General features: G+C 37.6%; 1 protein-coding gene across 1 annotated transcript in view; it reads right to left on the bottom strand.

Annotated features, from left to right (window-relative positions):
• CLNK (cytokine dependent hematopoietic cell linker) overlaps positions 1-16685 on the bottom strand; it is a 61359-nt gene that overhangs the window by 28154 nt on the left and 16520 nt on the right. Inside the window, exons 4-9 of the mRNA XM_068943366.1 lie at positions 11912-11983; positions 10820-10869; positions 6994-7034; positions 3314-3476; positions 1437-1519; positions 948-993 (exon numbers count right to left, since the gene is read on the bottom strand). Coding sequence (XP_068799467.1) covers positions 948-993; positions 1437-1519; positions 3314-3476; positions 6994-7034; positions 10820-10869; positions 11912-11983 — 455 coding nt within the window. The remainder of the gene's footprint in view (positions 1-947; positions 994-1436; positions 1520-3313; positions 3477-6993; positions 7035-10819; positions 10870-11911; positions 11984-16685) is intronic.

Genomic DNA, 16685 nt, shown 5'->3' with positions numbered 1-16685 from the left:
AGGATTTCAGCATATGAAACAAAACAGAATAAACCAAAAAAGATGCATTTGTGCCTCAGAATTTTGAAATAAATTTACAGTTAATGGCAAAGCAATGGAGAAATGGATGTATGCCAAGCGATAAAATAGATTTTGCATATCCTTAGTTGGAGAACACTGTCAGCCATAGTATAGGTATTAAATCCCTAACAGCTATTATTCTAGATTATGCTACTATTAAAATGGTTATTAGATTATGTTGTAGAATATATTTCCTTGTCTAAGCAATCATACAAAAGGCCAAGCAGATTCTAGCAACGCTTGCTGAAATCTGAGATGTCACCATTGCTGTAGCTAGCAGCAGAGTTACAGCACAGCAAGACCCCATCCTACATCTGCCAGAGCACAGTTCCACGCTGGCACGAGGATCTACAAGGGCAGAAACACTAGCAGAATGCTGGATCGAAAAGACAAAACAGCACAAGGAGGAAGAAGAAAAGAACAGCAGGAATCTAATAGCCTTTCGTAGAAACTGTTTAGGAGATACAGGTTATTTCACAAGCATATGGGTTTCACTTCTGAGAAAGTTAAAGTGAATATAGTATAATAACTGAGCTCAGGAAAAGGACTTATTATAATGTAGGCTTTTTTTTAAAAAAAAAACCTCTTGCATCTTTATAATTGTAGAGAAAAAGGATAATCTGATTTTCTAGATAGAATGACTTTTTCCCCTGCAGAACAGGGGGTTTATGAGATAAAATGTATCTCCCTTTATAAGTAATTACTTCAGTGCTAGGTAGTTGAAACAGTAGTCTAAATTTTTCCCTACGATTATTTTGGAAAGTGGCTGCTGTTCTGAAAGGTATGCCTTTTTCATCATTTGTAATGTCTATTTACATATGTACAAAACTAAATAAGGAAGCAACATTTTCTATTTCTGATTGCAGAAACAGTTATATTTTTTATACCTTTAACATTTGGCATGCTCATCCCCTCTAGAACGGACATGTGTTTCTGTTAATAAAATAAAATCAAGATACGATGTTAGTCATTACACATGAAACTATAGCTAACAGAAACAGTGTTGTTCTTGACTGAGATGCCTCCAAATGCTTCCTTTGTAGATCCAGTCTTGATCTTGTGCAGTTAATAAGTGAAAGCAGCAGGGTTAGGCATTAAGCACAGTTGTGGGGCTGATTGTCTCCCATAAATATAGGTATGACATAAGTATACTTAGATATATATAGATAGATACAGTTGATATGGTTCCCGTAAGTTACAAGGACAACAACAATAATATTTGTTGCAAAGTGAAACAGGAACACAATGCAACTGTTGTGAACTTGTAAAAATTAAATGTTATTTGGCTAAGATTATAGGTAAGCTGCACTTAACTTTAAGCACTATCACAGATAAGGAGAAATATATCATGAATTAGGCTTAATATCTTTACTTACAGTCAAGTATTGAGGAGGCTGAGAAGATGTGTGCTGGTTAGTCACACGGGAAGTGGTACCTAAAGGCTTTAAACAACGTGTGTCTGCAAAAGAGGAAGAAAACGCAAACTTTAGTAGTTCAGTGATATGTTTGAAAAAGACGAGGTTTTAACGTTTAAAGTGTGTTTTTCACCTCAGATACTGCTATTTTTATAGCATTTTCATTTTTTCTTCGCAGAGCTTCTTCCGTGTTATTTTAGTAACTCTATTGAGAACATAAGCATGACCCTGGGAATAAAGTTTTATGGTTAACCTCCTCACTGTGGGTAAGGAAAACCCTTCATAAGCTGTTACACAGTTAGGACAGATGTTTGCCTAATCTGTGAATAAATTAGTGAATGTTTTTCACTTGAACCTTTGTTCTTGGCAATGATGTGTGCGTTCTTGTATGTGTTCTTTTTTTTTTCCTTTACTCTCTAGAGAGCATTTCAAATTTTTACATTAGCTTTCAATAAATACTGCACCCATGACCATCTAAAAGAAATGCACAGATTGACAAATAACCTTGCATGCTAGCATGTGCTCTAAAGTCATTAACTCTATAACTTAAGGGAATTTTTATTGTTCTAGGAAAGATGGCAAAATAGGGTGTTGCCTCTGTTATTTTGCCTTCTGAAATACACTTTCAGACCTTTCCTCACTGTTGTATCCCTGCCACATTGCAGTTACTGGGCATAACATACAGGTAAAGAGCAGCTTTTTGTTTAATGTTTTTTCTCTGGGACCATAAAACAAAAACGGTGTCTTTCTGATACAAACTATATTTCAGGACAATCTTTCTTACATAGAAAAAACAAAAGATGCCAACTGCTGACTGAAAGTCTCCACTACTAACCAAGATGAAAGGAGTACTTGAATGTTACTTCAGATTTCCCAAATAAAATACACAAATGAGCCTTTGGAACATAATTTAGGAATACTCAGATGTTCAGATTGTATTGCGATCTACTCACATAAGTAGATCAGTGATAAGTTTACTGACATAAAAGGCCATTCATTTGTTTAGGCGTCAAATTAAGTTCACTACAATCAACAGAAAAATCTTTGCTTGGCTTTGATGTGAACAGGACCAAGTCTTTCACATACATATTGATCCTATACTTTCTAATATTTTTGGCTTGTGTTTCCCATTCTTCCTTTTTCTCAGTTTCTGCCCTCCCTATCTGGCTAGCTGGATGATTTAAAATCTCCATAAAGTGTTTATAACGGCTTTTCACTATGACAGCTAAGATGATATTTCACTTCCCTAAATTGTGTGTAAATTGGCTTTCTATGTTTGGGGGTTAAATGTGGCTTTAGTAAACCAAAGCTTCAGTAATGCAGCTAGCTACCTTGTCACGTTAAGAATGCTTGAGAAACACACTCGAAATAATTGCTTATTACTGATATTGACAGAGGTAGCGAATGCCTTTAAAATGAATGTTACATTTATTCACCTGCAAATTTTCATGTGAAGGAAAATTTCATATATCTCTTTTCATGTTTTTCATCTTACAGTTTATTGGTCTAATTAGCAGTTAACTTTACTGAATTAGCGGTGGGTTTGACCAGTCAGTTCTTTGCAGATTTCAGGTAGAATGGGATCACAGAATTTCTTCCAGGAAGGTAATACTAAAATTAAGAAAAGTAGCATGGAAGTATTAAGTTAACATAATCTAATGGAGAAAGAGGTAAATGGAACAGGAAGATGCAGACAAGGCTTCTCTCTTGCCTGCCAGTGTTTTACTTTTCAGTTGAACTATTTTATTTTGAAAAATATCCAGACTGAAAACACCAAATCTGTACTCTCCCAGTTTATATCAGGGTTTGGCTTACTTTTAGCAGACATAAAAAGTTACCTGCATATTCAGATTCTTGTAGAGGTTTGGCTGGAAGAATTCTCAAAGCATGCATGGCTTCCAGAGTGGAACTACTTACAGTCTCATAATCACCTTCCTCCTCATGTGATATTTTGGAGGGAGATTTTAACTCATTGCTGCCCTTCCTTGTCAAATCTTTGCTCTGGATAGAAGAAAAGAGATACACAGATAATACAAACAAATTTAAGTTCAAGATTTGTTTCAGATTTGGAAATAGTTAATGACCAGAACCAGACATTTAAGTGCACAGGAAATTTTCTGATGGAGATTGAGGGGTTGGAAAGTAGGTGAGCAAGTGTTTTGAGGATCTACCTTTTAGATTTGGATTCATAAAATAGCTATTTGGGAGACAGTTTAGGTCTCTCTGTGATTCTGACCTGTCACCACTCTTCAAAATATAATCCAGAGTGTTTAATTTTTTCATCACTGCAGCATTTCAAACTATGCCATTCATTAGAATATCATCCATGTGGTATTTGTATTGTACTTGCAAGAGTAATGTATAAATAATAAGTAGCCCATCATGAACATCATGTTTTAAAACAAAAACATACACTGTTTTTGTGAATTAGTCTTTGAGAGTTTGAATCCTGAGTGGTGTGCTAGCAAATTTGCAGCTTAAGTGAGCAAGAGAGCAGGTATATATTGAACAGTAATATTCACACAAGCACGGTGCTGAGAGTGACTCCAGATGGCGCTCAGTGACTCAAGATGTCTCCGGATGTATCAACACCGTTCTACTAAGTTTGTTACAGATTTTTTTCTGGAGTCCTGCTCTACACTTCATACTCACTGTTTACATGCTGGAAACACCTGCTGGCTTCCTTTGGGAGGACATATGCATGAACAGCACCAAGCTGAAATTACTAGGATGTGAACCCAAGTGAGGATACTCCAGCAATCTTTGTAAGTAGCATTTTTCTACCAGGGATAGTATAGGTGCATCCATTGACGCAATCTCACTCATAGCACATCTGGATCTTCTCTGATTTTTGTTTTAATCTGTTCTTGAATTCACTAGTAATAGGAAATCAACAGCTTACCAAAGCATCTTCTTCCATGAGTTAATTAACTTTTCAGCTAATGCTTTTTTTTTAAGTGCTATGAATTAAATCATTTTGTTTTATCATCCAAGGGCACTAAAAAGAATTGATTACCATACACTTTATTTCAGTGTTTACTATATTTAATGCCTATAATTATATTTCCTTGTAGTCTTCCCATTCCTTGACTAAACAGGAACAATTCTTCAAAGCTTTTCTGAGTTACCAGCCTCCGCAAAGAATTTTGAACCTCTTATTCTCAGTGTTTCTCTCCTCTTGATTTTCTCCTGTTTGTGCACATCTTTATTACAGAATCACAGAATGGGGGAGGTTGGAAGGGCCCTCTGGAGATCATCTAGTCCAACCTCCCTGCTCAAGCAGGGTCCTCTAGAGCATATTGCCCAGGATCGCGTCCAGACAGGTTTTGAATATCTCCAGCTAAGGAGACTCCACTACCTCTCGGGGCAACCTGTGCCAGTGCTCTGTCACCCTCACAGTGAAGAAGTTTTTCCTCAGGTTCAGATGGAACTGCCTGTGGTTCAGTTTGTGCCCGTTGCCTCTTGTCCTGTCGCTGGGGACCACACAGAAGAGTCTGGCCCCATCCTCTCGACACCCTCCCTTCAGATACTTGTAGACATTGAGGAGGTCGCCTCTCAGTCTTCTCTTCTCCAGGCTGAACAGGCCCAGCTCCCTCAGCCTTTCTTCAGAGGAGAGATGCTCCAGTCCCCTCATCATCTTTGGAGCCCTCCGCTGGACTCTCTCCAGTAGTGCCATGTCTCTCTTGTACTGGGGAGCCCAGAACTGGACACAGTACTCCAGGTGAGGCCTCAGCAAGGGCTGAGTAGAGGAGGAGGATCACCTCCCTCCACCTGCTGGCAACACTCTGCCTAATGCACCCCAGGATCCCCTTGGCCTTCTTGGCCACGAGGGCACACTGCTGCCTCATGCTTAACTTGTTGTCCACCAGGACGCCCAGGTCCTTCTCTGCAGAGCTGCTTTCCAGCAGGACGCCCAGGTCCTTCTCTGCAGAGCTGCTTTCCAGCAGGTCAGCCCCCAACCTGTACTGGTGTGTGGGATTATTCCTCCCCAGGTGCAGGACCCTGCCCTTGCCTTTGTGGAAGTTCATGAGGTTCCTCTCTGCCCACCTCTCCAGCCTGTCCAGGTCCTTCTGAATGGCAGCACAGCCTTCTGGTGTGCCAGCCACTCCTCCCAGTTTAGTATCATCAGCAAACTTGCTGAGAGCGTTGTTTATTAAAACAACAAACCTCAAAGTGGATAGAAAATGTCAATGAAATCTCCCCAGCACTGAATCTTAGCCTCCAGGCGTTACATACAGTGTTCTTGATAGTACATTTCAGGATGAGGTTTGCCTTTTTGTAGCAGTACACACTATATAAAAATACCACCATACCCTAGACAGACCCCCACAGGATACCTGGATTTGCAGGGTATTCTGCTGGATATCTTGTTCCAGTTTGGTAGCACTCTGGTTGTTTAACCAGACTGAATGTGGATATGTTTTCAGTTAGTTGTGCAAACACTGCATAATTTTATCTAGACCAGGTTTCCATAGCTGCTTATGAGACTGTCTTCTGGGAAAATGTCAAAAATGTAAAAAATTTAAGATATCTACTGTTTTCCTTCTCTCCAATAGTTCTACCAAGAAAGAAATTATATTGGTTTGATAAGTTGTTCTTCATGTTCATGATAGCATTTTTTTTTCTTAATCAGACTTATTATTCCAAAAGATGCTTTCAAACTGACTTTCTTTAATAGACTCTCCATGTATCCAGTGTACCTTTAGGGTCTGCTTTCCTTCTTGTAAGAAAATGAGGTTACCTTTGTCCTTCTCTGTTTTTTTGGAAACTCATAACTCTTTGGAGAGTTCCCAAAGATGATCAATTAATGACTCAGAAATTACTTCAGCTACATCCTTAAGTGCTTTAGAATAAACACACATTCTCTCAGTTCTTCTCTGCCTGTCCTGCTCTGTGCTATTACTGTCTTCTAGTTGATGTTAATTGCATATAGCATCTGATCACAATTAACCTTCCTATGAAACGTAATGCAGCCAAAGCATTGATTACATCAACCTTCTTTAATCATCCTTTATTTGTTCACCTTCATTTAAGCAATAGACCTGCACTTTATTTCCATCTTTCTCTGACTTGTAATGCATTTGTAGAGTCTTTTCTTGTATCTCTTGATAGTTGACACTCAGAATCAGCTTTCAGATATAAATGAGAAGTTGAAATGTTTCCTGTTACTTTTTCAGCTTTCATTAACATTGCTTGCATATTAAACCTCCAGATTTATGATTTATATACTGGTTCACCTTGACTTCTGTTAATTTCACACTAATCTTGTGATAGTGTATACTTTAGATTTGAATCATAAATGGATAAGAAGCTGGTATGTGGGTCACTTCACTGATCTAGCTTCCACTAAAACAAAGTAAAAGTTCTCTTATATACTTAAAAAATTCTCATGTTCTATTTTACACTAACAAATAGTGAGATTTACATTTTCTGTTACCAGCATTATAGTTAATATAATATTAACATACATGTGAAATGAAAGAAAAGTAAAATTTTCGGAAAACAGTATGATACTTACAAAACCATATGTACTAGCAGGAATATTTCTTCTCTTGTTTTCTGTATAAAATGAAGAAAAAATGACAGAGCAAATGCCATTCTATGGAAAATGATACAGTAACTAATAGTTTATATAAAGGAATAGAAATCAGCACACAACACAGTATTTTACAGATAAGGAATTGAAACAAAGAAGATGAGGCAAATCCACTGATGAATTTGTTAATCTGTACAATGCACAAGGAAGTAGCTACCTGAAAATGCGACTGACAGCCACTAGCGTGCCTAAGCCAGCTCACAGAAAATACTCAGAGAAGGATGTGCTTGAACTCCTCTCTGTCTTCTGAGTTTATCGGCCTAGCTCAGAATTGTAAACGCTCATCCACGTGAGCTTGTGAATCTTGGCCTGAAATTCCCTCTTATGAACAGAAACATATATTGTTCCTTTAGCAGTAGAAGACAATCTGACTTTCGGATTTCAAGACTGAACCAGAAGATGTTATGTTACCGGTGTTATGCTGATGTCTTTTCTGTTACAGCATAGGACCTGGAAAACTTGTCCAGGAAATGGGAGTCATGGCTTCAGTTTAAGAAGCTCCAAATCTGTATTTCCAAAAAACCAAGAATATTCCAACTCCCAGGTTATAAGTTATTCTAGCCGGTGGCTACTCGTGGCAGTTATATCATGGTATAGCTAACATAGCATGAATTACAGGGCCAAAGATCTGGTGAACAAGAGAGCGCACTGTCTTGAGAACAGAGTCCCAAAATCTGCCCTCAATCTGATTTACACATTTAATCCAGTGATTGTACACTAGTAAGTGTTTTTGTCTGGACTGTTGTAACAATCCTTGCTTAGGCTGTCTTTAACCTCATAAATCTTGCATCCATGGCTACATAATAGCCTGATTCTACAACCAGGCTTCTATGAAGCATAGCCTATAAGCATATAATTACAGCATGTTGTAACGCTTACAGGGAAGGGAGAACTGTGGACAGAAATCCTTTTGTGCTGAGGAGGGAGCTCAAACCAGACCCATTTCATGCACAGGTGTTCTACCCTGTTAGTATGTGAATGAGCAGCATCCCACAACCCTCCCTTTAGCTGTATTTTGAAAGAAAGTACTCTTGACTTAAATTTGTCACTATTGTTAAGTTCTCAGTAGTGCATGATCCTGGCATTGCAGAGTTTTGTATGGCCCAGCAGATGGCATTGAATGTTCATTTATATTGTACATGTAGTACTTTTATCTCTACTCAGAAAGTCATTCACAAGGGGGAGAAATATTCAGGCAAACTACCTGTCTGATGTTCTGTTTGGTTAGGCTAGTGCAGATCAGAAGTAAGCCCAGTTAAATCAATGGCATTAAAGACAAAAACTGGTGCAGATGAGTGTATAATTAGATAGTATCAATATAATAATGAAAAAATGCAGTTAGTGTCTTTAACTTGTAGCCTTTTTACTTCTGTTAATAAAAAAATGGGTTACTGCATGCTCCACAATAGGAAATGAATAACAGTAGTAAACAACAGCTCTATTAGCGAAACATTTCATAGCTTAATGGTAAAAGTGGACTGTTTGACACAAGCCTTTGGGATGATTTATTGATATCCAACATCAATATATAATTTTATGTTCAGGTTACTCTCTACTCTACTCTGTTATCCAGGGGCGACCAGAGTTTGGAGGAACTGCAGCCCTCCCTCCCCCGTTCTTTTGAGAACACCTTCTTTACACAATGAGTGTGAAGAGAGAAGTGTAGTTGAGGCTATCCTGCAGGCATTCCCTTTATATGAGGTAAATTCCCATATATTTGCTTTATTCTAGCTGAGGAGTGCAAAGCAGATAGAAACTGCTCCTTCGCTTATTAAAGGATGACATTTTGGTAACAAAGATGAGTATTTCATTCTGTTAGCTATGCAATACGTGTTGAGCCTTTGGAATGAAAACTGCTGAGAACCGCCTGGGTGGTGGAAGACTGTTGAACAGACCACTGAGGAGAGATGATTTCTGCTATTTACTATTTATATTGGCCTGGAACTCTCAGTTTCCTGGCTTCCATTGTGCTGGTTGTTGTACAGGGATAAAATAGGACAGAATCTTTGTGCCAGGTAGTTTACAATCAAATGGATCATCTCTCATGATTTTATTTTCACCAGAAGCTAAAGATTTACAGCTGGTAGGAATCAGAGTTTCCTCAAGCTGTAGAGACTGATCATCTCTTACTCAAGTCTTAAAATTTCTTATTGCCTTGCTACATCCTCTGTGAAATTAAATGTTGCAGTATATCAGTTATAACATAAACAAGGTATTATATTTCTACAGTATATGTTTGCACGTGTTTTCTGACAGTTGACAGAAAATGCCTGATGTCAAAGGACGAAAGGAAAGGAATGAACTTTTCTTTAACCTACAATGGAATAAAAGCGTGTGCATTTTGTGGCAGGCTTGCTTGTCTTTCATAACGACCTCAAAAAAGTCTGTGCAAAAGGGCATGAAAACCTGATGTCAGAAACATACCCCTTATTCAAATGAGAAGGCAGAATCTAAATCTGTTCCCATAGACTTCAGTGAGCCTATGAATGTGCTTGTTTTTTAGTTACTATTTGTGGTGCTTTAGACAGTTACAGGCAGTGATAACGTGTTGTGAGTTATGTTTTAAAAACCTTTGTTCTACTTGCAAGGTATCTCCAAACCCCCTTGATAAAAAAAAAAAAAGGCTGGAAATGTTGCAAGGAAGACCCTGCATAGGAGTTTTCAATTACTTTTTCCTATTTGGTCCAAAAGTATCATCCAAAAAGCCTGTCCTGTTAAGTATACTGGCATCTCCCTCTAGCCGTTAGAGGGGTTAGGTAGGACTAGTAGATCCTTTATAAACTATATAGGTTTAATTCCAGGGCCATGCAAAAGACTAGGCCAGCTTCTCTTCAGAGACTTTGAAAAAGTTATGTGAATAAATACCAGTTGTGGCAAGCTTTTGTGATAAGGCCCCTTATCTGCAGATAATAAAAGATTTCCAATAAGATGCTAGACTATTGGGTTTTATTTTAGCAGAACTAGTTGTTTTCAGCCCTAAATTTATTTCTTCTGTATTATCCTGACATTGAATGCATTTAAGCAAACTTCACATAGCACTATAATCATATGGTATATCAAACATGCTTATCTGGCTGGTAGTGACCCTATTTAGTTAAGTATTTGTATATGCTTTGCATTAAATATCTTTTTTAGTTCAGTTAAAAGTTGTGGAATACAATATCATTTTCCACTGACTTGACAGTGTTTTAATTAATGAAATATATTTTAATTAATTTATTTATTTATCATGAGCAGTGTTTATTTATGAAACCAGTGGGATTTAAAAACATGCTTAATAATAGCCCTAATCTGTTGTGGAATCAGTTAGAGATCATATGTCATTGTTCCATGGTTTTGGAACTATGAACAAAGTGTTTTAAAAATGAGGAGTCCTTTGTGTGGCAGTATAGAGAAAAGGAAAGCTCCCTCAATTGTTTTCTAGGTGTGATCAGCCAATTTATTCAAAATGTAATGTGTTCCGTCTCCAGCAAGGGGATGCCATTTATTGATGGCTTTTTGTAGTGTATAACATCACGAAGTCAAAATGTTGGGGGGCGCTCTGGAAGTAAATAGATTTTGCTTTCTTTATTAGTGGGTATACAAGAAGTTACTTTTCTTTTTTTCTGATAGTTCATTTTAATTTTATAATATTGGAATGTTCTGATCCTTCATTCCTTAAATACTACGAACTATCACACTCTGAGAAATAAGTATGGTAAAAAGACGCGTTATAATGCTTCCTCTTTCAGTACAGAAAGAATTTTACCTTTTGGATTTGATTCCAGATTCATTGCTGCACATATATTTGGGCAAGACCTAGATATATAAAAAAGAAAAAAATCCATGTAAATATTAGAAATTGCCATTGTTTCATGAAACTTTTCCAAGAGACTAAAATGACTGAAAGCTGCAAGGGTAATAGCTTAAATTTGAAAATAATTTGCCAGACATGGAAATTTGACAATTCTGAGTTGAACCTTATGATTTTGTTTGCTTATTGCCCAAAATTTGGTTCAGTTACAGAAGGGTCTACTGATTTTGCAAATATTAATTAAATAAACTTTACAGGTAAATATTTTAACAGCCTTATCAATGCTTTAGCATACTTGATAAATTGTTCCAGAGGTGAATTTGCTCAGGGAGATAAGAGCTAAAGCCTCTTTTAGTATGCAGCTGTGCCACTATGCATGGCCCCCTTCCCACTCCACCAGTCCTCATAGGTATCATGGTTTCCCCCAAGCCCTGAGGTGGTATTCTCTCCTTCTGCTATTACTCAGCCATACAAAATACAGGCCAGCTGGACATTGATATATGAGCATGAAAGAGACATACAAATGGGTCTTGACCTTACCCTGGTGTCCTGGATGATAGTTCTCTCACCATCACCCTCTTTACACACTGGACCTTAGAGCTGTATCAGCCTGTCCAGCAACACGTACGGCTCATTGCTGCAAGTGAACACCTACTTACTATTCAGCAACAACAACAAGAAGAACTATTTTTCAACAAAGATGCAGTCAGGGATTGCATTAGTATTATGCACATTTATGCACATTTATTTTACCTAGTATCTGAGAATCTACCCTCAAAATTGCCTCAGAAAATGTAGTCTGTGAAATATCAGCCCAAATCTTTGGGCTACAAATGCCCTATTCTGAGAATTATAAAATAATTTAGGTTAATAGCAACTTTTGAACAAAGAGCGAAGCTCGTGGTTTCCTGTTCAGTGAGCAGTCTCTAAACCACACTAGATTCATCTGATCTTTCATTGCCCACTGCTTAGAGCACAGACACATCCATAATGAAACTTGTATCAAAGTTACTTATCAATGCTTTAAAAAGGAATTTATTTACTTACCTATTTTTTGGCAAAGTTATCTTCCTGCTGTTTGAATCTTCTGGGTGCTCTACTATTGTTTTCCTGTTAATGCTGATACAATTGAATAAAGTTAATTGTTAGCAAGCAGCAATAAGTGGAAAAGAAATTTGGGTGGGAGCAATATTAAAAGGCAAATTTTCTAATCTGGGAAACATATATGTGAATTATTCCCTTCTTCTCTACTGCAAACCTTTCTAACCTCTGTATAGTATGCTGATTTTCTTTTTTTTTAACTATTTGACATAAAACAATGTCCTGTGGAGAGAAAGAAAGGATAGAAACTGAATTCCTACATCCAGTGTTTTGGTTTCTTTAGAGTATGGTACTTACTTAACTTAACTTACTAAACTCTTGTACAACTGAATGCGAATTAAAACCCACAAGCATCTATCCAAAATCTCTACTGCTAGTAAAACAGCTGCTAAACAGCAACAATTTAATCAATATTTAAATGTGCACATTGATAATGGATTTTTCTAATTGTCAGTGTGCAAATCCTAGTGGTTAGAAATGTGAAGATGCAAATTTTAGAGGAACAAGAAGGCACAATTTTATTTGCAGCTCTGGAGTTAGCATCAGAGATATTTTGAACAGTTGCTGCAACTGTAGAGAATTTTGTCTTAGCATATTTCTCAGGCTGCGAGATAAGACCTTTAAAATCTTTGTGGTACTCCTCCAACCACCAGAATTATAAATGATTAAATATATACTACTGAAGTTACCTCTCTGGAACATCAGAAATGCAATGTCTCTATGCGATTTATCATTCAGGTACAATCTTTTTTTCTTTAAGAGAACAATTCAGTTTTTTTGCAAAAGTCAGCCCAGCTCCCCCTAAAGAAATGTGCACTATAAATGCAAAAGCCCATTGCATATCATACATACAATGAATGTAGTTTTTGTGTGTTTGAATTTACTCTTTTCCTCCCCCACCCTTACGTATGATTAATTTCCCAACATGCATCTGAAAAGTGACTTTCTGCACATTCTGCCTCGCCTGCAGCAAATAACTCTAGTCTGTTTAATATGTTTTTTTGTCCTCAAGTGAGATGCAGCCCTGAGGTCCAAAGCTTCTTTTGCTGGCTATGTCTCTAAGTTCTCCAGAACTGCACACATCCTACTGGTAGCTAGTAACATTAATGGCTCAGAAGTACAGGATCAGACAGAAACTTATCGGAGGTTCAGATTGTAAGGACATTCTGCGCTTTTGGAGTGATCTACCTTGAAAGAATCCCTGCTTTGCCTAAGAAGGTTACAAAAAGTCCTTTTCATCATTTTTGCTTTAAAATGTAGCCATACCATTTGTTAACCCCCCCACGTCTAACTGAGTGCCAAAGAATTTTTCCTTCACAGGATTTTCTTCATTCTCTGGTCTCACTACAGCCACATTGATCCCTCCTTTTGCAAAAGGGCAGGTCTTTCTATGCAACGTAATACCCTTTCACCTCTTTTACCTTGAGGGTATGTGTTATTCATTCCAGATTGACCATGTACAAAAATAAAAATTCTGTGTCTGTGACAGTGCAGTTCATGGACAGAGAGCAGTAATGCCTGTTCAGCTCAAGACTCAAGTTACATTACGTATGGCTAGAAGACATACTGAGGAGGAAGTTTATAGCATTCATTTTAAGTGACTGTTGACTAATATTTAACTGCAGACAAATTGTAATGGACACCTGCTGACATACAGATGATATTTACCTTAATGTCAACTGAATTCATCTGCCTGGGTTCTGTTGTAACAAATTATGATTAATTTATGATGAAATGGTTATATAAAAATTTCTATTCCAAAATCTTAAAATTTTCAAGAGTTGTGAGGCATTTGAAAAGTCATTAATCAAGAGGCATATTTTAAGATATTTACTTCACTTGAACATTTGTTTACTTTACAGCCTTTAAGGCGATCATTGCTAGAGTAAATTTTACTTGTCAGGAATAAAAAGATGAGAGTGTGGCCATAACCAACAGCAGAAGTATAGATGCTAAAAAAAGAGAAAAGTCCTAGTTTCTGCTCTTCATTCCCTCTCTCTTTCCCTCTGTCTTAACAGTGAAATAACAATGAAAAACTAGTAGTATCATACTAAATAGCTCTCCTCTAACACAATGCTTTACATTAAGCAGTTCAATATTGCCCAGTGCTTTGTTCAGTAGATTACTACTTTCCAAAGACTCTGTCACACGTGTCAAATCCTCCTTCATGAGAGATTGGAAATGGCATCAGTTGGCCCAAAATATTCAGAAGCAATTCCCTACTGGTTAAACATTATTGTGGTTATTTGTTTTTGCTGTTACTTATTTTTGCAGTTATTTGAATATTTATTTGGTTTCGCAGAAATATTTGAAAGTTCCAGTCATAGAATAGATCTGCACTGTGCTAGATGATGCACAAAAATATAAAATCAATCCCAGTCCAAAGAATGCATGAAAAAAAGAGAAAACAGATAGATGCAAAAAACAAATGGGAGACAGTAAGCTGAAGCTGAAAAAAAAGTTTTGCTATGAAGAAAGGAATAAAATGTGGAGTATGCTTACTTTGTGCTAAGACTAGAGATCTGAAGGGGGACCGTTCCTAATTAGAAAATCTAGGTATTGTCAGGTCCATGGAGAGAGAAAACAGTCTTTGTATCATTACTACTGTTGAAAGAGGTCAATATTAAATTTTATAGAATACTTAATACAACCATAGGATCCTACTATTTATCACTATGATTTTCCTGATCCACGGCTTAAAGTTATTTACTCAGTAAATGTTTACCAGGGTGATTATTAGGGGATGCACTCCATAAATAAACAGCTTGTTTCCTGCATTGTGACTAAATGTGTTATATGCACTGCATGTGGCAGTGTGATTAGATTTTTGGGGACTTCACAATTTCAAGGTCATTCTGCTATACAGTGGTTTGGCAGTGCATCATATTGTTCATTTCCTTTTTTGGTAACATCTCTCTCTACAGACACTGTTATTTAGAACTAGGTTTTTGCTTCTGAGGAGACTTAGCCACATCTATTGTGGCCCTGATCAAGCCAAGCTGAAATCAGTAGGACAGAAGTATTATTTAAATTTAACAACAGATAACATTGCCAAAAGACCCTAGGGGATCTCACAGCAGAGTTCACTTTTGGAGATGACACCTCAGGTAAGAGACCATACACCAAGCGTCACTGGGCTATTTCACTACTTAAGATAAACTTGGATTTCTAAATTGATTGAATATTGCTATTGTGGATGCCCGAGTATATCCTGCCTAGCCTCCAGCTGCTGCTCTAGAGGGATACAGGTCTTCAGCATGACTTGAACTGAGCTCCTTTTGCAGTATCTACTGTCTGTAGAGTTAGTCATCTCAAAGTAGGATCCCAAATATTGAGTTTGCTGAAAAAGGAGTTACCCTAGGCTAGCTGATAGGGAAGAGCAGGTATCTGAAATCAGAGTCTCTCAGTGATTGCTCAAGCTGCAGAGGAAATGCATCTGTGCACTCACAGTATGCAGTCAGGAACATATGGCAGACACTTTCTTCCAAAGAAAAGTGAAGGCTAGCTATCCACCATTTTTTGTATAAGATAACCTCATAATAATTAGAGGGTGTGTGTTGCTCAGTATGTCAGTTTGCACCATTAGGCCACAGCGTACTCTGCTTATAGTTGTTCTCTGCTGAAAAGAAAATACAGCTACAGGAATCCTGGCACGGCATTCCCTCTTAGCTGAGCACACTAACCTCTTGACTGTTCACTTAGGGCCTGTTCTGCTGTGCACGACAAATGAGTCATGTTTTTTCTGCATAGTGGTGGGAAAGATGATGAGTGCTTCTTGACAAAATACCTTATAGTCCTAGTTCTTTGGGTGCTTTCCAAAATGGGAGTTTTGATCCCCTGAACAGGTGAGCCCAATCTTCTACTTCCTGAAGGCTGTAACTATGTGTAAAACGGCAGTAGGAGAGGTTCATCACTCCCACCATACCTCTTATGGGGCAGTAAATGGCTGGTAATTTTGCGACCAATCCCACTGATGGATGGCAGGTATGCACAGAGGTTGCCTATCATAGCAGGGCTGTTCAGGGCCTTTAATAGGCTGACACAGAGTTTCTGTATCCAGACTTGGTTTAAGCCTGTGGTACGTGCTTACCTCTTCAGCTCTTTCGAAGTAGTTTTGACAGGCACAGAGATGCCTTTCTGTGTATTTGAGATAATTTGTAGTACATCAACAAAAGGCAGGTAAAACCAAAGAAAAGAGGGAAGAGTCATTTGACCTTTAAGCTCTCCCAGGGTTTTCAGGATCATAGTTTTGAACGCAGGCACATAAACATCATCCCAGGCAAAGGTCTAACCCCTTTTTTTTTGAAATCTGTCCCAGATGGTGTCCTAAAATGGAACATATCTTTGCCTTTAACTTATAAAAGTAATTTTCTATGAATCAGCAGTAACATTATCCATGGAAAATACATGCAATGCAACACTGTATTCAGTGCAGTGGCATTAGAAAGAAACTCCTAAAACAGATACTCAAATGATTAATGTATTTAAACTACTTCGGCTGTGGTCCTCCACGCGTGTCATCTAGGTGGAGACCTGTTTTGGTTTTTAGCTAAAGTGAATGTTAGGAACATAATAATAAATATTAATGGCTATACTGTCTTAGCATAATTATGTAACTGATCATTTGCAAAACTATTTAAAAATTGTGACTGGCATAATTAATTTGAAATATATTCTTTGAAAAAGAGTGTTCAATGTTTCCCTGGCAACCTTTAGAAAT

The sequence above is a fragment of the Struthio camelus genome, chromosome 4, assembly GCF_040807025.1.
Source record: "Struthio camelus isolate bStrCam1 chromosome 4, bStrCam1.hap1, whole genome shotgun sequence".
Taxonomy (NCBI): Eukaryota; Metazoa; Chordata; class Aves; order Struthioniformes; family Struthionidae; genus Struthio; species Struthio camelus.
Note: the sequence above shows the minus strand (reverse complement) of the source record. Positions and strands in the feature narration are given on the sequence as shown.